The sequence below is a fragment of the Vespa crabro genome, chromosome 9 (genome assembly GCF_910589235.1).
Source record: "Vespa crabro chromosome 9, iyVesCrab1.2, whole genome shotgun sequence".
NCBI lineage: Eukaryota > Metazoa > Arthropoda > Insecta > Hymenoptera > Vespidae > Vespa > Vespa crabro.
Genome location: NC_060963.1, coordinates 8,348,730 through 8,371,743, shown reverse-complemented (window position 1 = coordinate 8,371,743; position 23,014 = coordinate 8,348,730). Strand labels below are relative to the sequence as shown.

Below are 23,014 nucleotides of genomic sequence, written 5' to 3'. Positions count from 1 at the left end.
CGTATGTGGACCAGATTAAAAAAATCCTTTGGGTTAAAAGATTCTTTTTAGCTGCATAGAGATTTCTCCATTTTAGAATTCTCGATTGAAGCACATCATAAATCTATATTGAAGATTTATGTAATACTATCAGGTATGTACTTATTAAAAAGAAAAAGAAAAAAAGAAAAAGAAAAAAAGAAAAAAGAAAGAAACATTTCAGTTAATATAAGAAGTTTTCTATTCTATTGGATGCTACTATTTTTTTCAGTCTTGCCTAATCTATGGTCTTGTGTATACAAATCCGATGATTGTTTACTATCTTATTACGCATGACTATTTTGTTAAAACGTATTTTTTCAATTTTGTTTTCTTTTACAGTGTAATAAAAAGAGGGATTTTCACTGTCCCAGATATAATCTTTTTATAAACTTTAAAACAGTAGGTGTGTATAATAGAAATGTGTATACAAATATAAGCTTGAAAAACTTAAATATATATCTATTCATAAGTTTTCATACAGATCCGAGTAATTATGAAAGCCCTATTGGACAGATGAATCTCCGTTCTGTCTGATAACGAATTTATGATGCGATTGCATTTATAAGAAATTTATAATTTAGGCAATATATTTAGAAAATATATTCGAGAAGGTATATAACATAAAAAGTGCTGCTTTGGATAAATAGTAATAATAATAATAATATTAATAATAATAATATTAATAATAATAATAATAATAATAATGATAATAATAATAATAATAATAATAATAATAATAATAATAATAATAAATCTTAATTTTCAAATTGAACAATTGGAGAACTGAAAAAATATTGTTAAACTAGATTTTCGATCATAGTATATGAAATAAAAAATTATATAAAATATATACGATGTTACATCGTTACATACGTAGAAGCTTTATACACTCTGTGTACTATTACATTTCATATACACAAATCTACATTAGCATTACACGACATCATGTATCTGTCGTATTGCTAACATTCTCATTCTCATTCTCATTCTCATTCTCATTCTCATTCTCATTCTCATTCTCATTCTCATTCTCATTCTCTCTCTCTCTCTCTCCCCCCCCCCCTCTCTCTCTCTCTCTCGTTTCTATAGTTACCATTCATTTTAGAACAATTGTTATTTTACTCAAATAGAGAAAATATTATTAACATTTGTGATCAATCTGTTGCAATGTTTCACTGTCCCAAACAAGTAATATCTTCAAAGGCAAAGAATTTGTACGTCTGTTGTTACCCATAATACTATTTCTCATAATGTGAAAATAATGTTGCTATCTACAACTTAAAGTAAGATACGCTTTTTTCTTTTTGCTTCAAACAAAAATATATTCAGATTTTTATTGCTACTCCATCGTATCATCCATATAAAATTGTATTTATATTCGTAAAGGAACGAAAAGAAGATATATTGCTTTAAGACAGTAACACATTATGACATATCGTGACTGCTAAACAAATATGAAAAGCATGTGCATATATCTGTTTTATCATATATATCTCCAATAATAATATAATATATAGATTCCGACTTAATCTATAATCCGTATATTAAAAGTATTCTGTTATTTCTTCTTCCTTTTTTATCGATCTCGAATTCCTAATTAATAGGGTAAACAAAAAAATGTTATTTTTTACAGTATGAATTTAAAAAATGGTAATTTTGTACGATTTATGATAAAAAGAAAAAAGAACAAAAAAGGAAACAATATGATTGATAGCTTTGTTGTCCAAATTAAGAATTTTCTGTACTGTCATAAGATATAATGAAAATATAAATAATTTAACATATACTATATTATATATCTACATATATAAATAATTTAATCAAGCTTTGCTGTGACACAATCTTCCCAATAGGGCATTTTTTGGTCTATATACAATGCACAATAATTTTATGCTGATCGGAAAAAATTTCCAACCACGAATTTGTACAAGTTCTATTTGTACACCACTCATTGATCGATCACTTATAGTATAAATATCTATCAACTATATTCTTCACTTTCAGTTTGTGAGACACTCAGAGTTTTCATAGCAAAATAACTTTTGCAATACAGACGTCAATTTGGACTTCTCAACAGTAAGCTCTGAAAATCAATTAGATCTGTAACATCATCTTTTCATTCAAGATGAAAGTGCATCAAATCAAATTAACAATTAAATATCGAAGTTTGTGTATCAAGCATAAACTTTCATCATTCTTGATATATCACTTCATCCAATTAAAAGTGCACATATTTCTATATTAGTCATAGCTAAGCTAACATAAACTGTCAACTTTTTAAATAGACTGTATTACACATTAAAAATAATTTTCACCTTTTCATGTCGTTGATGTAACAACGTTCGTAGAAGTTGTTTCAGTTGGTGTTGTCACAATTGTTGTGGTGGGAACTGAAGGGTTAATATTTGTTTCAGATGTTCGTGAAATTGTTTCTTTCTCTGTACACAATTTCTTGTGTTCTTTATGTTCTGAACACGAACTTGACTTGCGTTTATGGTTTGAACTCGTCGAATGTGAATTACTCGATCCTGTATCGTCTTTACTCGAACGGCTGCTGGATGATTTCTTTTGTCCGTCTTTTCCATGACTGTGATGACTGTCCTTTCGTTTTTCTAATTTCTTTTCACTTTCTTTAACGTCAGTAGAATCTGCAGGTTTATTAGAATTAGAAACATCCCGAATCGATGAGGTCACATTCTTTGATGAACTTTCCTTTATCGTCTCACTTATTTTATGTTCAGATTTACTTTGTGGACTTCGATGGCGATGTTTTTTACGATCACGATCTCGTTTGTCACGATCTCTTTTTTCTTTGTGCCTTTGACTTCTAGAATCTTTCTCATCTCTATACTTTCGTTTAGATTCTCCGACAGAAACGTGATGATCGGATGATTTTAAGGATTTTTCTTCTACATTGCTAATTCTACTACTACTACTGTATTTTTCACTTTCCATCAATGGTGATGTAGTCATTGAAACGGAAGAGCAAGAACTTGTACTGGTTAAAGTGGGAATTTGGTTTTCAGGGATGGTATGATCTTCAGCAGAACTCTCAGATGGTTTCTCGTTTTTTATTCTTTCCTTAGCTTCGTCTTCGGCCATTTCAATTAAAGCTTTCACAGCATTTTCTGTTGCGCATTCCATTTTCGATGTAAATGCTAATACAGTTTCCATTTCAAGTAATTGAGAATACCTTTCCAATTTTGTAGTATCATCTTTGAACCTTTGTTCGGCAATTTCAAAACTTTCTTTTCTAATTTTATCTAGCACTTCTTTTGAGGCTTCAGCTACACCAATCCTTAGAGATTGACAAACTTCATCAACGTCAGTCTTAGACTTGTATATAGCGATTTCTAATGCCTTATCAACAACCTCAGTTGCATACGTTTTAGCTATTAGCTGTCTTTGATTTAACACTTCATTGTCCAAAACAATTACTTCAGAATTAGAAGATTCTAATACAGGTGGACAAATTTCTGAAGAACTAAAATGTCTTTTGCTGTCTTTTAAAGGAGATCCTGTTGTACTATATTTAATAGATGTTCGTTCTTCCATCACATTTAAAATAGTCTCTTTACTCGAAACATTATTATTACCACTTGATCTGCTATGATGACTGCGATGATGATCTAATTTATGACTATTACAATCATATTTCTTCTTTTCTCCAGAATGATTACTTTTGCTGCTATTGTTACTGCTACTACTGCTACCATGTGAATGGTGACTTGATTTGTCACTATTGCGACGTCGTATCTCGTGTTTTTTATCAGACCTTTTATCATCCCTTTTACTGCTACTAGACTTTTGATCGCTAGCTCCACTCTTTGTAGTTTTACTGTCATTAAAATGATTTGTAGCCGTATCATTATTTTCTTCGCAATCTTTTCTTTTAACAGATGAATGTCGACCATGATCACGACTTTTACGATCATCTTTTCGTTTTCCATGTTGATCTGACTTTTTTAAATTTCCTTGATACTCCGCAGCTCTTTCTTTAGCCTTTTTTTCTTCAAGAGAATCAGAATAAAGCTTTTGCTCTAATCGTTGACGATTAGTATTTTCTTTCTGCTCATCTCCTATACCAACGGTTTCTAATGGTTTCTTTTCTTTAATACGATGGGTAGATTCATTAATAACTCGACTATGTCTTATGCTTGAATTATGTTGTGACTCTGGATAATATTGTTTCAATCTAACATGCCATGCGATGCTTGAAACAGCTGAGACAGTTCTAAATTGATGAATAATGTTACGGGGTAAAAAATAAATATCATTATCATAAAGATTTATCCTTGCATAACGAATACCTTGTCTTCTTAATTGATTCAACTTAGCATCTTCGACCCATTGTACGCATTGAGATATTGGTGGTTCATGGAGGTCTAGTTGAAGTTTTTCAACTAACTCTGGAAAATCACCAGCGTAAAATGCCACAACGTCTTTCGTAACTCTATTATATTCTGATGCTTGACCACCATGCACCGCTTTTAATACTCCAACAGCAGCTGTAGTCATCCTATCTAATCCATGACCTACATGATCGGCATGAGCTTTTGTACGATCTTCGAACATGTATTCTCGAGCTTCGCTAAGTCGTGGTAAGTATTGTAAGTTACGTAGTTCATTTATTCCCGTTCTACGCCTTTTGTAAGGACTTTTATTTATATCTGCCGTCGGAACTAGTTGTTCCCCTGGCCTAATCCATAGAATAGGACCATCATTTGATTCTTGTGGAGTTTCCATTTTTACTACTGATAGTGGACCCCATGGCATTGTCTAAAATTAATGTAAATCAATAAAAATTATATAATTACATACTAATTATATAAAAATTAATTCGTTCGTTGCTTTAATATATATTATTATTTGTTCTTACCAATTTCAAAAATGGATTCTCCTCTAATTTTTGTAAAAGATCAGGAAAATAACCTCCAACCTCCTCATGGACAGTACCCACAAGACTTATTTGATGTAAAGGTCCATATCGTATTGTTCCATTACTGTATGCTTTGCAAACTTGCTCTTTGTACTGTACCATAGTAGTTGTTTCAATATCACTACTTCTTCCTAATACTCCATTCTTCACTGTTAAAGTAGGATAATTATTTGCCATATAATCCAAAAGATCAGGAAGATATGCTGCTGCATTATGTACTATTCCCATAACATGATGAGCATTACCATTTTCATCTTCCCCAAAAACTACCTGTGAATTATAATTAGGATTTGAAAACATTTTACCTTTTATATTATTGATTTCAGTCCGTATTTCTCAAATATCAATACTTGTATTTAAAAAGCATATAACAAAAGTATAATCATTGTAATTAAGAAATCATTCACATTCTGAATTACATACTTTAAAATACTCTTGTGCCAATTCTTCTACTTGTTCACTGGATAAAGTATCAATTTCATCTTGAAACATATGCACAACAGTTGCCCCACCATTAGGGTATGTCTCTATATGAATAAATTTCTTATATTTTAAGCCTTCTAATAATTCACTCTTTACTCCTGTACTATTAAGCATCTTGTAATTTTTTGTTTGTAAATTAAGTCTCAGATTATCACTAGTAGATTTTGATAATGGTAAAGAAATTGTTTTAGTATTTAAAGGAAGTATACTACGATCACGTTTACATTGGACACCAACATTTGCCCGTTTGATTTTACTTCTTCTATAGCATCTTGAACAGTGTCTTCTATCACTATGTTCTTTACGTTTATCTTTGGATGATGAATCCACCTTTGAATGTGAATTTGAAGACGATGTATTAATAGGTTCTATAGATTTTTGATGTGTATTATTATCGGTCTTATTTGTCACAGTAATTGGTATTCTCTCATTTCCCCAATTTGATTTAATAATTTCTGATTCTTCTTTTTGTTCAACTACTTCTGTTTTAGTTGTGTCTTGTATATTTTCTTCGGTTGAATCATGTTCCTGTTTTATTTTTGTTTGTAAAACAGAATTTTCTGAATCATTCATTTCCAATTTGCCACAACACTGATAACTCTGCAACTCTGTGCTAATTTTTGTAGATGTATCAGTATTTTCTTCATCATATTTTGCTGTATCCATTATATTAATATTAGAATCGGTATGTGTTGATGTCATAGTAATAGGAAACATTATATTTGGACTATTTGGACTATTTGAAACCCTTGGAGGGTAATCTGGACTTCGAGGACTACTGATTACTTCTCCATTACTCTGTGGGCTTTCTCCAAGTTGAGGAGTATTGTTAGAGAAATTTAAACATCCCTCTAATTTTGCTGGTAATGCATGCATACTGGTAGATAATAATGTACTGTTGCCACATGTGGAATCGGTCTAATAAATACAATAAACTTATGTAGACAATAGACTCTTTTTCCGAAACTATAAAATCAATTACTTACATGAATAATATGTTGCACTGGTTCTCTTGTAGTCCTCAATAATTCATTATTACATTGATCTGGATTATCTACAGCAAATATAAAAGACAATATTCACAGAAACTTATATATACTTAGAACTAAATAATAACATCGGTCAAAGATTAAAAAGAACAAGAATAAATAAACTTCAAGTCGATTTTGGTAAACGTATTCGGCTATAAGTTTTAAATGAACTTCGATAACGATATACAGCATATGCTTCATAAAAATATATCAAAAAAAATTATTAGTTGATATACTTCGTTCAAAATGTTGGTTTCATATATGCAAAGAAAAAATAATAATAAAAAATAAATATAAAAAAGATCCTACAGATGGAAAAGATGCAGATCTCTGTATATATGATATTGCTCAAAGCACTATATACATGATTACCGTCTGTTTTCTCAGGTACACAAGCAGCACTGTCTAGATCATTCCTCTGAGTGGACATACTGTCTGGCTTTGAAGGTAATTTATGCAAAGTCGTACTAATAATGAATTTATAATTCGCACGTTCTTGCACATCACCAGAAGAGCTCAAAGTGTTCGCGTTTCTTTGTAATTCATGTCGGTCGGTGTTTGTGTTGAACGATGACGCTGTAGGGAAAACCGTGGGCGTCCTGTTCGAATTTAAACCGATATCGCCGGAACAATCGGTTGCCTCTTTGTTCACGTTCTTCCACTGTGTTCCAAGCACCTTCGCGCTCGATATTTCCCTTCTCAACGGCTCAAACACTTGCTGAATCGTATTATTTACATCACATCGTTCATTTGACACGATACCCGTATCATTCTCGGATGCCATCTTGATTTTCTGAGCAATATCCTGGGCGCAAAGATACTACGTGATGTCTGATTGGTTGATCTATAGCCGCCTTTCGAACTTACGTAATTTTATTCGTTCGAAACGTGTGTTAAAGAAGGGGGTATGCCAATCAGATCATAGGTAATATCGAAGGACATTTTTACTCATTGAAACCTTCGATAATCTTCGATCATCAATTTATTTTTTTATAAGATATTATTATAAGTATAAGTATCAAGAAGCACGTGCTTGATCTTCAATATCTTTAAAGTTTAATTTATATTGAATCGATTAAAGTAATCATTTTATATACGCGTTTAATCATGAACTATTTACTGTATGACGACACTTTCTCTAAATCGTGATTTGGTATTCCCTCTCTTTATCTCTTTCTTTTAAATAATAAAGGCTTGATTTGTATGATTGCTATCGGTCGGTTAAACCAGTTCAAACTTTATATTTATGATTATATTATTGTATGTTGGTTAGTATTGAAAGAGAAAAATAATACAATATTATTTACATATGAAAAAAAATTGTATATTTTTGTTAAGTATTTAATATAAGGTAAATGCTCAACAGATAAAGCACATCAAACTATCCTGTATATACCTTTTCAAGATATCTAGCTAAATTAAACTAGTTGTTCATGATCGATTGCAATACAATTACAATAAAATAATTATATAAGTACATTATAAAGTATTAATTGATATGAATATTAAAGCCATATAAAATAAAGATTAATTTGTATAGAATTTGTGTTGATTGGCTATCTCAATAAGATTACACTAGACTATACTAGATTACACTAGATTAAACAAGCATAGCCATTTTGCTTGGAACAAAAAAGCGAGAGTTATGCCTGTCTAGATTCATCGTTGGATCCACGATCGAAGGTTGTTCGCATGATGTTGCGCGCCGCCGCGAATTCGTGATTCTTCGGGGTAAGTGCGAGGGGAAATAAACATAAAGAGAGCGGTGGAGTGGTGTGACAATAGCGCGCGTTCAACAATGTCGTCGGCGAGTAAAAAGGCGAAGGAGATAGAAGATCCAGGTTCGGGTGAAGGAGTCGAAGCTCGAGATTATGACATTGAAATACAGAAGACACTTGAAGAAATAGATGGATGTCAGAATCAAATCGATGGCTTGAACGAGAAGGCCAGTGACGAGATTCTCGAAGTCGAGAAAAAGTACAATAAGTTGCGTAAACCTTACTTTCAAAAACGTAACGATATTATCAAGAGGATACCCAACTTTTGGGTCACTGCTGTATCCTTTATGATGCCAACGTTATTTGCGATAGAAAAATGACAAAACTCTTTATAGTTTTGACATTTCCCGGCGATGCCGGCGTCCGCCGGCGCCAGCCGCCATCTTACCCACTTGTGTACCTACAAAAGTGTATATAACCTGTAGATATAATCAAAATGAACACGCTTCCTTTTTTTATTATAATCTCAAATTTGCAATTGCTTTATACCATGATTTTTACTTATTTCATAACGATTGCATTTATTCCTTACTATAATTTTTTTTTTTATATTTATTAAGTTACATTTATATGCTACTATGATTTATCGTAATAGGTTTAATACTAAATTTTCTATAAGATATCGAATGCATATTATTATTCCTTATTTTATAAATAGTTTGTAAACAACAAAGAAATAGCTGAAATATTGGAAGAAGATGAAGAAGATGCACTACGGTTTTTGAATAAATTAGAGGTTGAAGAATTTGAAGATATTAAATCTGGTTATAGAATTAATTTTCACTTTGATGAGAATCCATATTTTGAAAATGAGGTTCTCACTAAAGAGTTTCATTTAGGTTCTTCCGGTGAGCACAGTTTTTAATTTATATATCTCTATCTTTTTTGCAAAATATTATTAGGATATAATATAGTAATATGAAATTCAAGTATCTTAGTTGTGATTAATCTCCTGCTGTTTTGCAGGAGATCCAGCATCCCAAAGTACGCCTATTCGTTGGAAAGAAGGAGCAGATTTAACAAAACGTGCAAAAACAAAAACACCTTTAAAGGGTCGTAAGAGGCCACTCAAACATAGATCATTCTTTGATTGGTTCACGGATCATGGTGATCCTAGTTCAGATGAAATAGCTGAATTAATCAAAGATGATATGTGGCCTAATCCTTTGCAGGTATAATTGATATGAATTCAAATATTAAAAGCGATATTTATATTACATATAGAAGTATTGTTATTTTCTCATTGTTTTAGTATTATCTAGCTCCAGATATTGATATTGAAAATGGTGTTGAGGGTGATGGCGAGGATTGTGAAACAGAGGAAGAAGAAGAAGAAGAAGATGGTGGTGGAGATGATGGCGATGAAGGAGGTGAAGGAGAAGAGGGAGATGATAGCATAGTAGTAGTTGAAGATGACGTAGATGAAGAAGATGAAGAAGAGGAGGCTGTGCATGATGAAGATGATGGTGTAAATGAAGAGGATGATTTACTTGTAGATGATGAAGCGGATCGTGAAGGTATTTTTAAAAGTTAGAATAGTTCATTTTATATTTATTGTTATTACCATAATCTTCAGGAATGCTCAAAGAAATATAACATTTTAGATGGTGATGGAGAAGAACCAGAATAGAATTAAAATTTGAACTCTATAATCAGTCGTCATTGCTGAAATTGTGAAAGCATCAAGGAACTTGAATCCTCGATTGATCGAGAACAAAGAAAGTTTGTCGAACTAAAAACATTAAGCCATATGAATAAAACTTAGGAAAAAAATGTTTAAAAATATAAATAGAGAAATTAATTTCGCGCACAAAAGTTCTCTTTAAGTATGTGCGTTAAGCAATATGACACTCTTAGTAGTGTACCGAAAGTGACTTAGAAATAATGCAGTTTGAGTTCCCTCCATGCGCCATGTCAAAACAATGTCGGGTGTTAGATATTCCTAAGTTATATTCATATGGCCTAGTCATTCCCCGAATATTAGATATACAACAGAGGACACCTGCTTGGGTCTATAATATTACCATTATATTATTAAGTTAGGTTATATATAAGAGGTAAATGAAGGCGTCAAGCAGGCGTTCTACTTGTTCTATTTCCCATCAAAATCTATTTCCTGAACATTACCTTTCAATGAGAAATGTCAGGTAACATTTTTGAGAACGACGAGAATAAATATAGCTATGGATGTAAAATGCAATGAAGGTTTTATCTTTCATAAGTTTTAATCGAGAAAATAATGCTTCTATATTATTCTTTTTCATAAATACGTAATCATATTTATAATATTTTTAATACTATATAAATCATTGAAATATGGAAAAAAAATTGTTTTATTCAGTATCCTACTAACGATGAACAAAATATTAAGTTTCTAGTTTGCGTGTGTTTCATTATATATTCATATTTAGAGAATATAAGCATAATAAGATCTATAAAATATAGCTTGAGAATGTATCGTTATTTCCGTTACATACACTTTTTCCTGTTTATTTTGTATTATTTATAATAATTTTTTTAATATAAAATAAAATACGCTATATTTTATTATATAAGTTAACAAGAATATTTGAAAGTCAAGAGTAAAATCTTCATTGCCATACATCTATCGTTTCATCAAAACTCATGTGAAATTTTGTTATTCAACCTGATGCTTTTATATTGATCTTCGCGTTATTGGTTCAACTACCACAATTGATATCTCTTTAAAGGCATTATGTTGCATGGACAAATTGTTGGAATAGCCTTGATTATATATTGATTTTAAAAATGTAAATAGTCTATTCAAACAAAACTGATCCATTTTTATTCCGACGATTCCATGTAAAGTTTCTAATTTGATATGATCATAAATTGAACATTTTAACTAAGTATATGCAGCATCCCTCGAACCTTGCTATGATATAAATACAAACTTTTATAAAATATTTTTCATCATTATTTGCCCTTTATAATTAATATTTCCAATTTCTATCATCTTATATTGATTTTATTTCGAATATCAAGTATTCTATCGTCATATCATAGTTGCTTAAGTATTCGTTCTCTTTTCTTGTTCTTTTTAAATGCAAACAGGCCACAAACATGTGCCGTTTGGAAGATGAAACAAAAAAGAGCACTTCGGGTTCAAAAACGACGCCTAAGACGCAGATGAAGTTTGAAGGAAGAACGTGGCACGTTCCGACTATGAAACGTTTTCGACTGACAAAAATATGGATAACTTTTTTACAACGAGCGACACTGTAACCCGGATATTATTCGATCGTTACGGTATCACGCGTATTACGAGAGCCATACTAATCTCGTTATGTATTTTCACGACGATGATCTTCCTCGTTCTCATAGTGAAGCGTCATACCGTCACATATGGCACATGTGACCAAATTTCCTATCCCTTATACGGGATCTAATCCATCGAGTTGAGGATGTTGTGATGAAAATTTTTTTTTTACATTCATCATTACGTATAAGTAATTTTTTATCCTTTACATAAATAATTACATAATTTTAACAATGATCGATAATTACATTCGATAATGAACCGTTTAATGATATTCTTGATTAAGAGCGACGAAATACTTTAAGTACCTACCATTGACAAAAATGACCTTGCGGCACGAATTAAATTGATCATTTTCATGATACAGATATTAACAGATTGATTGTTTCATTCAAATTACAATCTGTAAAATTATAATAATAAAATAAACACTTGTAAATATTAAAATAGTATATAAAACGCGTGAAAAATATTTGAAATAAGAAAATCAATGATCCTACTTGAACGAGAGTCAGCATTACCGATTTTTTGATGGAAGTATTAGAGGAAGAAGAACGATAGTAGGAAGGGTCGAATAAAAAAAAGAAGAAGCAACAGATGAAAAGGATGAGGAAGAAGAAACGATGCTGGTAAAAGAAGAAGTAGGAAAGAGAAGTCCGGTATTGCTGAATCTTTTCGAACTCGATAATAGGGTAGAGTTGTCCTATACCCTGCGGGTGATACGGAAATTCGCGTGATCAACAAGGCTAGCACTGTGCGCTAGAGTAAGAAAGAGGAAGCCGCGACAAAAAAGGAGCTTTGTGTCGGTCGGTAATGGGAAAAGAGATCACATGCCACGGAAGATTAAAAAGACGAAGGAGAAGAAGAAACTACGAGAAGAACTAGGAAAGACAAGGATAGAACGTTCCTTGGATTCTATCATGAATCCTTACGAATCATCACGCGTGCCTTGTGAGAAAGAGAGATGGATTAAAGTAAAATACTAGGGGTGGGGGTAATGATGAGAACAGAGAGAGAGAGAGAGCGAGAAAGGGGGTGGGGAGAGATGGTAAGATCTTTTACGAGGGAGAGACGCGTTACAAAGGTGCAGATGACAAAACCGAAGCGACTGAGATCCGAGAGCTCCAATGCAAGCCAAGCGCTCGACCGAAGTGCAGTGCGTTCTTCTCTTTAAAAAGATTTTTTCTCTCTTGGAGAGAAAGAAAGAAAGAAAGAGAAAGAAAGAAAAAAGAATCGATCTATAGATCGCGAGTTTCGATAGCACGAAAACAATACGATTTTTTTAACATACGGAAAAAAAGATTCCGGTGCAAGAAGATGACGCGAAAAAGTTTCGAATTCTACGGCTGCTTTATCTTTCTTCTGATCGTCCAGCTGGAGCAGTTGCTACTATTGCAGAGGGGAGGTAACTCTTTCTTTTTCGGCATTTCTTAAAGAAAATTGTTAACAACACATATATTGATTAATTTTCTATAATTTCTTGCAATCACATAACGGAAGGTAGATTGTAAAAATATTGTAATGTTACCGTTGGAGGATGAAGATTCTCTCGATTAGTTTCTTATGTTTTATTATTATTCTCTCCTTCGCGTTGAACTTCATCGTTTCGTTGAGCCGTCGTTGTTGGATAAACGCGTGCGATTGTCTTAAACGAATCATTCCATTAGCCATCGTGACCTAGCCCTATTTGTGTACGCGGGCTACGCTCGTCTCTGAATTGACTTCGATAAATTCACAAGCGTTAAGCGTGATGCATATCAACGAGACGCGATCTGATCCATTAAAGATCCTATTGAATTTATTTGAGAATTTTCTCAATACACCTATATATACATAAGTCATACATTGTCGAATAAAAAATTTGTTTATACGTATTCTGATATCATTGATAAGAATAGTCGAGGATGATGAAGTAACTTGTCAAACAATATTACATTAAATGTTGAAGCTGTTAATCACTTGGTTTCTAGGTACTTCATGAAATATTATATTTGCTCAACAGATGATTTCTATGAACGATATTTTTTTAACTTGCGCAGTTTTCTTATGTTTGTTCAACAAGATGGTTTCTATGAACGATACTCTTCTAATTAGCATAGTTTTCTTCTTATCACGTTATTCAAACAATAGTTTTTCTTATTCGCGCGCAATGATTCGTATTTTCGTTCCCTTACCTATTTCCTGCTCATTCTAGATCGCGAATACCTCAATGAAAATACGTAGAGAAATAAAATGCAAATAAGAGATAACTTGCTTTTGATACTAGATCAACGATTCTTGTCTTTGCTTGTGTTTGTTCTGTGAAAAACAAAAAAGAAAAACACTAGCAAAATCTAAGACAAGATAAAATGATAAAAACAAATAGTTAGGTAATAGAATTCACTGTTTCTCCCTTTTAGGGATTATAGTCGAAGCTAGAATAGAAGCACAATTTGAAAAATGTTGTGGCCTTGGTACTTCATGGGCAATGGAAGGACTTAAATGCGAGAAATTTACTGGACCGGTTAGTGGGGTGCCTAGAGTCGAACAGGGTCTCTGTTTAGAAGCTGTGGATATTTGTTGCGTACGAACTTATCATGATCAACAGTGTGAAAAAGGAAAAGCTGATGCTCGAAATGGCTTGGCCTGCGTTACGAGCACCAGCGTGAAAATACCGAGACGAGGAGATTATCATCGTGATTGTTGCGAGGGTTGCAAGCTCGGTACTAAACATTTGCTAGAAATGCCCGAAATTTATTTTTACTAGGAATCATAAAATATGTATGATTTCCGATATTTTAGGAATACTTGCCGGTTCTATGGGCCAAGGTTGCTCATTCAAAACATTTACTTTTGGAATCCCATGGGATCCTGCGTTTTTACAATGTTGTTACGAAGCATTACCGAATACTACATTGGTTACGGATGCTACATATTCTACACTTTCATCCAATAGTAATACGGAAACCGAATCTGAGACTTCTATATCCGCTTCTTTAATGACGTCTCCATCTTCGGAATCGTCTTCTTCCTCTTCGTCCTTACCTTCTTCTCCTTTCTCGACTGATTCGACGACAATTCCTACTCCTCGTAAGTGATAAGATCAAGGATAAGAAGCTAGAAACAAATTTTCATCATGATTTTTTACGATAGAACAATTTTTTCTATAGCGTTGGATGATATTTGTCAACTGATGAAAGGTCTTCTCTGTACTGATATATGCATACCAACTCCAGGATCTTATTATTGCGCTTGTCGCGAAGGATTTACTCTTCTGGAAGATGAAAAAACTTGTAGACAAGATCTATTGACCGATAGGTACGATTATTGCATAAACAACGATTAGTATTTTTTATACGAAACATTAAATGTTCTTCTAGATGTAAGTCCACCAATCCTTGCGAGCAACGATGTACGGACACTGGTGTAGCAGTCCGTTGCAGTTGCAATCTTGGATTCGAATTGGCTGATGACAAACGTTCCTGTATTTTAAAGTCAACAACGAATAGTACTGGATCGACTGAAACTGACGAGGATGACGCATTATTACCTCTCTGTCCTGCTGGTTATCGCTATAATTCTACTTTACAGGTTTGCAATGGTATGTATTCATGTAGAACTCTTGAGAAGCTCTATAAACAAATTAAATGTATGAAAGGTAAAAGAATGTAACGGTAACAAATGGTGACGACCGTAAGCTTGGTAACGCGAGATCTTTATCTTGCTTTTGCTCCCGCTTTTTCATTCTAGTCAATTTGTTATTCGCTTATTGTCTTTGTGCACAATGCATTACATTGAACTCGATTTTATCATAATTTCGTGCTTTTGTCTTGATATCATCTCGCATTTAGATATAAACGAATGCTTGGAAAGAAAAGTTCAGTGTCCAGGACGATGTGAAAATACCATAGGATCATTCAGATGCATCATAAAAACACAAAAAAATGCAGTCTACGAAGCTTGTCCGCCTGGATATCAAAGGGATGCTCGGACTAAAGTTTGCACAGGTATATCTCCATTTAAAATATAAGAGATACTTTTGTTATTTATCAATACTTTTATATTCAGAGATCGTTTTAAATATGTATGATGAATGCTTCGTATTGAAATAAGAAAATATTCATTGATTAAATAAAAAAAAAATATACGAAAGGATATTTTTTAGATATCGATGAATGCGTCGTATCACCAAATGTATGTACGGAAAGTACACATTTTTGTGTAAACACACAAGGTAGTTTTTCTTGTCTTAAAATGGTAGGTACGAAGTCATGTCCTGCGGGATTTAAATTCGACAAGACATCTCAGACATGCAAAGGTACATAAAATAATTAACGAAGTCATCTAATGACGAAGACTTCATACAACAACTTTCCTATTTTTTGATTAGACGTAGATGAATGTGCTGAAGGGATACATAGTTGTTTGGAAGAGACAGAAAAGTGTAGAAATATTGCTGGAGCTTATGAGTGTGATATTAAGTGTCACAAGGGATTCGTTTATAGCATTAATTTTGGAAATTGTATTGGTTAGTGTTATAATGTAACTTATTTTAATCTTTTCGATTAGAATTATTTAATTTTTATCGATTTATTTTTCTTTACTGTCCCATAGAAATATACACGCAATTTCGTTTTTTTATTCTCTATATCAGCATGTCGACCCTTTCAGTTTGGTTTTCGATGCATGCGAGGTAACAATTATTAACATTTAGTTTATATGATAAATCCAATAAAAAGATCCTATTCTTTCTTTCTTTTTTCTTGAAAATGTTATTACAAATTTTCTTCGATATTGAAAAGTTCATTTCTTTTAATATTATTTAGATTTGAATGAATGCACTGAAACCATTATGCCTTGTCCCGAACCTGGAACACAATGCGTTAATACAATCGGTGGTTACGAATGTACCAGATCAAAGGACTTTATTTCTTTTGGTTCTCTATTGAATAAAACTGCGTGGAATGTTGATTGTCTACCTGGTTTTAAACCATCACAAAATCTCACGGAAAATTGCATTGATATTAACGAATGTACTGAACAGCTTCATATTTGTGAATCGGACGAGCGATGTCTCAATGTGATCGGTAGTTACAGGTATACGATTTTATAGAAAATATACATAATTTGGTGATTTGTATATATGAATCATACAAGTGAATATAATGAATTTTATTAGGTGCGAACTGTTAGTATATACTGACGGGAATGTAAATGATAATGAAGAAGAACAGCAACAACAAAAAAAAGAGAGAAATATAATTTTATATAGTAGGGATAACAAAACAGGAATTCAAACGACGATACCTATGACGATGAATGAAATGAACAACTTATCATGTGATTCTGGATATAAGTTCGATTCAAAAAGTAGATTATGCATTGGTGAGATGCTATATAATATGTAAAAAAATATTTATTACAAATTGCTTCGTTATATTTGATCGTCTCCGTTTCTCATGTATTTCTACTAGACGTAGATGAATGTATTAGTGGGATAGCGGTATGCCGTGTAGGAGAACGTTGCGTGAATTCTTTGGGTACTTACGAATGTTATTCAGCCTGTCTGCCAGGATTTAAGCCGTACAAAAAGCCTGGATCTAACGGAAAAGAGGATTGCCGAGACATAGACGAATGTTCACTTGGTTTGCACACCTGCAAGAATTCTCAAGTTTGTCGTAATACCAATGGCTCTTACGTTTGTCAAACGTTGAGTACTACTACGAGCACGACAACGACCAGAACAAGTATTGCAGACTGGACTACTTTAAGGACAATGATTGATTCTCGTGCGAATAGGATACAAGTACATTTCGTTCACCTGCCACCTGATAAGATCTAAATTTGCTTTTTTTTCTTTAAACATATCTTTACGTAGATCGACGATCGTCAGTGGAGTGTGGAACCATGTGCATTGGGATACAGAAGGAATCCTGCAACAGGACAATGCATTGACATAGATGAATGTGTAACAGGACCAGGTTGTCGAGATCACGAACGATGTCGCAATACTCTCGGTGGTTATGAATGTTCTCCGCTTTGCAGCATTGGATGGTTCTTCAGCACGACGACGAAGAGTTGTCAGGACGTGGACGAGTGTCTTTTGGGTAGACACGATTGTCCACAAATGACCCATCAATGCGTTAACACCAATGGTTCCTATCATTGCCAGTTAATACCACTTTGTCGAAGTGGATTCAAACGTGCCTTTAATGGAACCTGCGTTGATATCGACGAATGTTCTGAAAATCTTCACGATTGTCGTTTACAATTTCATCAGTATTGTGTTAACAAAGAAGGCAGCTATGAATGTCTAACACGTTTGCCTTCCTGTTCATCGGGTTATAAATATTCTTTGCAGAGCAGACGTTGCGAGGATGTGGACGAATGCTTAAACGGTGAACATAGCTGTGATGCTAGACTTTTACAAAGATGCATCAATCTACCAGGTACTTACAGGTAAGCTATATTTTTGTAAATTGTATATTTTCTTATTAAGAACTTGTAACGTCTATTATAACTATTCTGTACATTTTTTAGGTGCGAACAACTACCAATACCTGAACAACATCAACGTCAACGACCGGCTTGTCCTTCTGGATTTCGATATAATTCAAGATTGAGAAAATGCACAGGTATTCGAATAATACTTACAAAATAGTTAAAACAACTGCAGTATTCTAATAGAAAAATTATATAAACTCTATTTGGAAGATTTAAATATAAATTTTTGTAGAATTCTAACATTTGCAGAATTTTGGAAGATATGTCGTATGATCGCAACAATGTATTTTGCGGTTGAATAGTTGGTAATAATTTTGTTTAAACCATAACATTGTAGACTAACTCACACGACTATTATGTATATGTATGCATGTTGAAATTCTCGTTTTTCACAAAATCTATTTTTAAAATTCGTTGCATTGTCCAACGTTTCTATTGCATGTCGAACAATGTTGTATGTGTTGTCAAATTGATATAATTAATATAACATAATATTATTAAATCAAATTTGTTAAATCTATGAGATAAAAATATATACAATCGTTTGTTTTTGAAAAAGACATCGATGAATGTGCCGAAGGATTGGATAGCTGTGGCGAAGAGATTTGTTACAATCAACCAGGTGGTTATAGTTGTGCCAAAGCACCAATTCCGATAACCAGGAAGCCACCTACGACTCCAATGACTCCGTCAGCCGATCAAAAATGTTTAAAGGGTACAAAATTCGTAAGAAATCGTGGTTGCGTCGATATCGATGAGTGTCGCGAGATCGAGGATGTTTGTAGTAGTAACGAACAATGTATTAACACTATGGGAAGTTATACTTGTAATTGTAGAACCGGATTCAGACGTGAAAATCTTACACAAGCTTGCGTTGATATTAACGAATGTCAATTAAAGGTAAGTATTTTGAATTCTAACTTTACAAAGATAAAAATGTTAATTCGAAGAAATGAAATGTATTTTTAATCGTGAATTTAAGGAAAACGATTGTCTACCAACTCAACGTTGCGATAATACCATAGGTAGCTACATTTGTACACGTTTCTTACCCTGCGGTACCGGTTATACTCTAAATGCAGCGACTGAAATATGTGAGGACGATGACGAATGTCTTCTTGGTACACACGATTGCAGTGAAGGTTATCACTGTCGAAACACTCTTGGTTCTTATCGTTGCGATCGGAATCTACGAGTAACAACTCCTCAGGCTCTTGTCGCTACGACGACTTCGACAACTACTACGACAATGACACCATTTTCTGTGACTCCTAACGTTCCACCTGTTAATTGTCCACGTGGTTTCGAATCTTCTGGAAATAAGTGTATAGATATCGATGAATGTCAGAGAGTGCCGAATCCTTGTGGTAGGACCATGCAACGTTGCGTCAACACTATTGGCTCGTACAAGTAAAGATCTGGTTTGTTTTAAACGATTAATTTTTTTGTTCAATCATTAAATAGTAAATATCATTTTAAGGTGTATGTCGAGAGTAATCTGTGGTAATGGATTCACTTTGGATTCTACGACTGGTCAGCACTGCATAGATATAGACGAATGTGCTGATAATAGTCACGAATGTTCACCTGAACAGATCTGCGAGAATAGGCAAGGTGGATACGTTTGCAAATGTCCACCTGGACATATCGATGGTCCCAATAAAGATTGTGTTGATATTGACGAATGTAGTATTTATGGGAGTGGTATATGTGGCTTGAATAGTCGTTGTGAGAACACTGTTGGTTCGTATCGATGTTCTTGTGATACAGGATTTGAGAACATTGTCGGTATACCTGGTGGAATGTGTCAGGTGATTTTCTTGATCTTTCTTCGTGTTTCCTTATGATTTACTTGTTTTTCTCAGCGAATGTCAACTTTCCAGGATGTCAATGAATGTCAACGAACTCCAGGATTATGTCAGCATTATTGTATGAACGTTTGGGGTAGCTATAGATGTGGCTGCAAACCAGGTTTCAGATTAAATGCGGACAATCGTTCCTGCACCGATATAGACGAGTGTGAAGAGTTCAAGGAAAATAATCTTTGTGTTGGTATATGCGAGAATACGCCAGGTAGCTACGCTTGTAAATGTCCCGATGGTTATAAACTCGGCACCGATGGTCGAGCGTGCCAAGGTAAGAAAAAAATGTTGTGCCTTTTATTTACATAAAGAGAACTTAACGTATGGAACATAAAATGTCGTTTAAAGTATTCGATACAGAACATTTAATAAAAGGCTCGTTCTAAGATGGAACATGTCGATTAAATCAGAGTTAACGAGTCGTCGGATGTCAAATTGTCACACAATATGACTTTTTTCAAGAATATAACGAAGTTTGAAACAGTTGAAGGAGTCGTGTTGCTTAAATGTCTCGTATACATTTGATTAACCACTAACAACAATTTCTCAACTTCGCAAGTAGGCGACGCGAATTGTACTTGACCTATAAACGGAAGAACTGGAGCGTCATTCGAATCACGACGAAGAAAAAGAGAAAGAGAGTGTGATTATACTACCCACGCGACGTTATGTGTCATACAATCGCGTCATACAATCACGTTGTCAGTCTTCAACGCTTTGCTTATCCCTTAATCGCATTAATTTATTTCTTCTATCGTTTTTTCTAGACATCGATGAGTGTTCCATCGGACCAGGTTGCAAAGATCCCAATGAGATGTGTCAAAATACGCGAGGTGGCTTTAGGTGTAATAAGATCGATTGTCCTACAGGATACGTCAAAGATAACGAGAAACAAAAGTAAGAAAAAAAATTAAATTTGTTTTTACTAAAATATTTTCAACAAATTAATCAAATTAATTATTTTATCACGAATTTTATATAAATGTAAATATTCGGTCTATTATGGATTAATTTCGAAGATATTTACAAATCATTAGATATATACAAATAAAGATAAAAATCTCATATTTCAGTCGCTGCGTTCGTGAATCCAGATTTTGTCAAAGCAATGATTATGCTTGTTTCCGAATGCCTTCTCATTATTCTTACAATTACATCACCTTCGTGAGCATGTTACCATTACCGCCAAGTGGTAATATTGAGCTCTTTACTATGCGGGGAACTCACCTACCAGGATCCAATATACAATTCACTATGGCCCTTCTAGAAGTACGCGCACCACCTGGTATAACTCGTGCCACCGAATCTTGCTTTGCCCTGAAAAGGCCTTCAATTAATCAAGCCGTTATAGTGATGACTCGTAGCATCCAAGGACCGCAGGAGATCGAGCTTAATCTTAGTATGGAGATCTATCACCATTCGCTTTTCGCTGGTAGCGTAGTAGCCAAACTCATTATATATGTGTCACAATACGAATTCTAAACAATCATAAACGTTAAAGATTTTGTTTTTTTTTTTGATTTTATATATGCTTCTTTTTTCGATATTATGAACACACAAACTTCTCAAAAAAATTGATTTTACTGAAAAAAGCGCATGAAATTGTTGATAGCTATGTAAGTACGCAAAAGAGAAAGTAAAGAAATAAATAAAAGAGACGAGAAAATTTATATTCCAATATACCTCATGTACTTTATCAAAAATGCAATTTTATTAAAGATTTCCTCTTTCTTCGCTTAGCCACTTTCTCCATAACGCTCGTTTATGACTCTATTATTTTTATTGCTATAGCGGAGGCTATAAATATATCTATTTTCTTTATACCACTAAACGAGAGTGTAAAAAAGGTTAACGAATTTGAGATCCTAAACATTCCTACGCGTCGATGATCGTCTTTTGACGTTACGACACGAGAGTAACGTTTAACCTGAATAGAAAAAGAAAGATATGCCTTAATAAAAAATAAATGTATATAGTTAATATCACTGCTTTACAATTTACATCAGACGATCGCTGCACCACATTATAATACCATCGAAAATATTCCTACTCTGAAGCTTGCCGATAATAAAAGATATTGGCATCGTAACGATAATAATTGTACTAACAATAAGAGTAATTGTAATGATATCATTAACAATAATAATAATAATAATAATAATAATAATAATAATAATAATAATAATAATAATAATAATAATAATAATGATTATTATTATTATTAGAATAATTGCAATTGCAGCAATAATAATGACGAGTATAGTAATAATCTCCATAATAATAATGTGTAATATTAATAATCAATGATTACGATTACGATAATTAGCAAGATTAACGTACACAGAATAATAATTAGAATAACGAGCGTCCAATTTTATCGACATATTATGATATCATGCTATCTGTATAATATATAATTGAAATGTACTAAAAGAAGAAAAGAAAATATAAAGCAAATAATGTTCCTTCTTCTACGACGTCCAACAACATATTAAAAAAACTTAATCAGCATAAAGATCATTTATATCCTCTGCCATTACTGATGGAGTAGGATAAACAAAATCCAAAAAGAAAGTTATATACTTGAACGCACATATTCGAAAATATGTTTCTTTTTCTTCTTCACCTATCTAGCAGTAATATAATATATCGATAATAATAATGATCAAACGTAACATGAACATAATGCAATAACTAATACAATGAGAATAATAATGATGATAGAAAATAAATAATAATTATAATTAACATAACAGCCTGTAAAGCGGTTAGCATAATCGCTATCGCGGCATTGACATCCATCGTTCTTATTCCTAAAAAGAACAAGATGAATAAAAGGAAAAAAAGAAATGAAGAAAAAACCGAAACAAAAAACATGAGTGACTAGGATTATTAACCTTAAGAATCTTTAGATTCCTTTGGCACTAGAAGCGCCATCAATTCTAAAGTAGGATTTTCGAATACCAACGATGAATCGTATAAAAAACCGATGAAAAATTTGTTGAACGAATATACGTACTTATATATATATATGTATGTATGTATGTATGTATGTATGTATGTATGTATGTATGTATGTATGTATGTATGTATGTATGTATGTATGTATGTATGTATGTATGTATGTATGTATGTAT

At 33.1% G+C, this 23,014-nt stretch overlaps 3 protein-coding genes and 1 long non-coding RNA gene across 7 annotated transcripts; 2 read left to right on the top strand and 2 right to left on the bottom strand.

Moving 5' to 3' along the window:
• Positions 1-1,793: 1,793 nt before the first annotated feature.
• On the bottom strand, positions 1,794-7,280 carry LOC124427181. Of its 2 annotated transcripts, XM_046969788.1 has the most exons (6): positions 6,847-7,280; positions 6,430-6,497; positions 5,384-6,361; positions 4,901-5,230; positions 2,337-4,800; positions 1,794-2,104 (listed from the first exon to the last, which is right to left on the bottom strand). In XM_046969788.1, the coding sequence occupies exons 1-5, from the start codon at positions 7,256-7,258 to the stop codon at positions 2,341-2,343; spliced, it is 4,248 nt and encodes a 1,415-aa protein (XP_046825744.1). In that variant the 5' UTR covers positions 7,259-7,280; the 3' UTR covers positions 1,794-2,104; positions 2,337-2,340. The 2 variants fall into 2 exon arrangements, with proteins under 2 accessions (XP_046825744.1, XP_046825743.1); XM_046969787.1 differs by having other exon boundaries at positions 1,794-4,800.
• An 860-nt stretch (positions 7,281-8,140) lies between these two features.
• Positions 8,141-11,179, top strand: LOC124427183 (protein SET). 3 transcript variants are annotated; one of them, XM_046969790.1, is made up of 5 exons: positions 8,141-8,530; positions 8,911-9,100; positions 9,228-9,424; positions 9,505-9,781; positions 9,857-11,179. In XM_046969790.1, the coding sequence occupies exons 1-5, from the start codon at positions 8,273-8,275 to the stop codon at positions 9,880-9,882; spliced, it is 948 nt and encodes a 315-aa protein (XP_046825746.1). In that variant the 5' UTR covers positions 8,141-8,272; the 3' UTR covers positions 9,883-11,179. The 3 variants fall into 3 exon arrangements, with proteins under 3 accessions (XP_046825746.1, XP_046825745.1, XP_046825747.1); XM_046969789.1 differs by having other exon boundaries at positions 8,142-8,530; positions 9,219-9,424; XM_046969791.1 differs by having other exon boundaries at positions 8,147-8,530; positions 9,219-9,424; positions 9,505-9,769.
• An 819-nt stretch (positions 11,180-11,998) lies between these two features.
• Positions 11,999-21,557, top strand: LOC124427180 (fibrillin-1-like). The gene is made up of 19 exons (XM_046969786.1): positions 11,999-12,937; positions 13,932-14,234; positions 14,314-14,601; positions 14,682-14,829; positions 14,892-15,112; positions 15,363-15,518; positions 15,677-15,829; positions 15,902-16,039; positions 16,338-16,608; positions 16,691-16,896; positions 16,986-17,317; positions 17,390-17,970; positions 18,052-18,146; positions 18,575-18,915; positions 18,998-19,425; positions 19,496-19,826; positions 19,899-20,151; positions 20,645-20,774; positions 20,951-21,557. Exons 1-19 carry the CDS (start codon positions 12,850-12,852, stop codon positions 21,357-21,359), a joined length of 4,872 nt encoding a protein of 1,623 aa, XP_046825742.1. The 5' UTR covers positions 11,999-12,849; the 3' UTR covers positions 21,360-21,557.
• Positions 12,743-13,924, bottom strand: LOC124427184. The gene is made up of 2 exons (XR_006942909.1): positions 13,061-13,924; positions 12,743-12,961 (listed from the first exon to the last, which is right to left on the bottom strand). It is a non-coding gene; the product is annotated as an uncharacterized LOC124427184 (long non-coding RNA).
• Positions 21,558-23,014: the final 1,457 nt, after the last annotated feature.

Excerpts from the sequence above, each read along its gene's own strand:
- LOC124427181 (XM_046969787.1), bottom strand. The coding sequence starts at position 7,258 with ATGGCATCCGAGAATGATACGGGTATCGTGTCAAATGAACGATGTGAT. Across the intron at positions 5,231-5,383 it reads TGGCACAAGAGTATTTTAAA|GTAGTTTTTGGGGAAGATGA; the intron begins GTATGTAATTCA and ends TATAATTCACAG. Across the intron at positions 4,801-4,900 it reads AGAATCCATTTTTGAAATTG|ACAATGCCATGGGGTCCACT; the intron begins GTAAGAACAAAT and ends CATTAATTTTAG.
- LOC124427183 (XM_046969789.1), top strand. The coding sequence starts at position 8,273 with ATGTCGTCGGCGAGTAAAAAGGCGAAGGAGATAGAAGATCCAGGTTCG. Across the intron at positions 8,531-8,910 it reads CCAACTTTTGGGTCACTGCT|TTTGTAAACAACAAAGAAAT; the intron begins GTATCCTTTATG and ends TTTTATAAATAG. Across the intron at positions 9,425-9,504 it reads TGTGGCCTAATCCTTTGCAG|TATTATCTAGCTCCAGATAT; the intron begins GTATAATTGATA and ends TCATTGTTTTAG.
- LOC124427180 (XM_046969786.1), top strand. The coding sequence starts at position 12,850 with ATGACGCGAAAAAGTTTCGAATTCTACGGCTGCTTTATCTTTCTTCTG. Across the intron at positions 12,938-13,931 it reads GCTACTATTGCAGAGGGGAG|GGATTATAGTCGAAGCTAGA; the intron begins GTAACTCTTTCT and ends TCTCCCTTTTAG. Across the intron at positions 14,830-14,891 it reads CAAGATCTATTGACCGATAG|ATGTAAGTCCACCAATCCTT; the intron begins GTACGATTATTG and ends ATGTTCTTCTAG.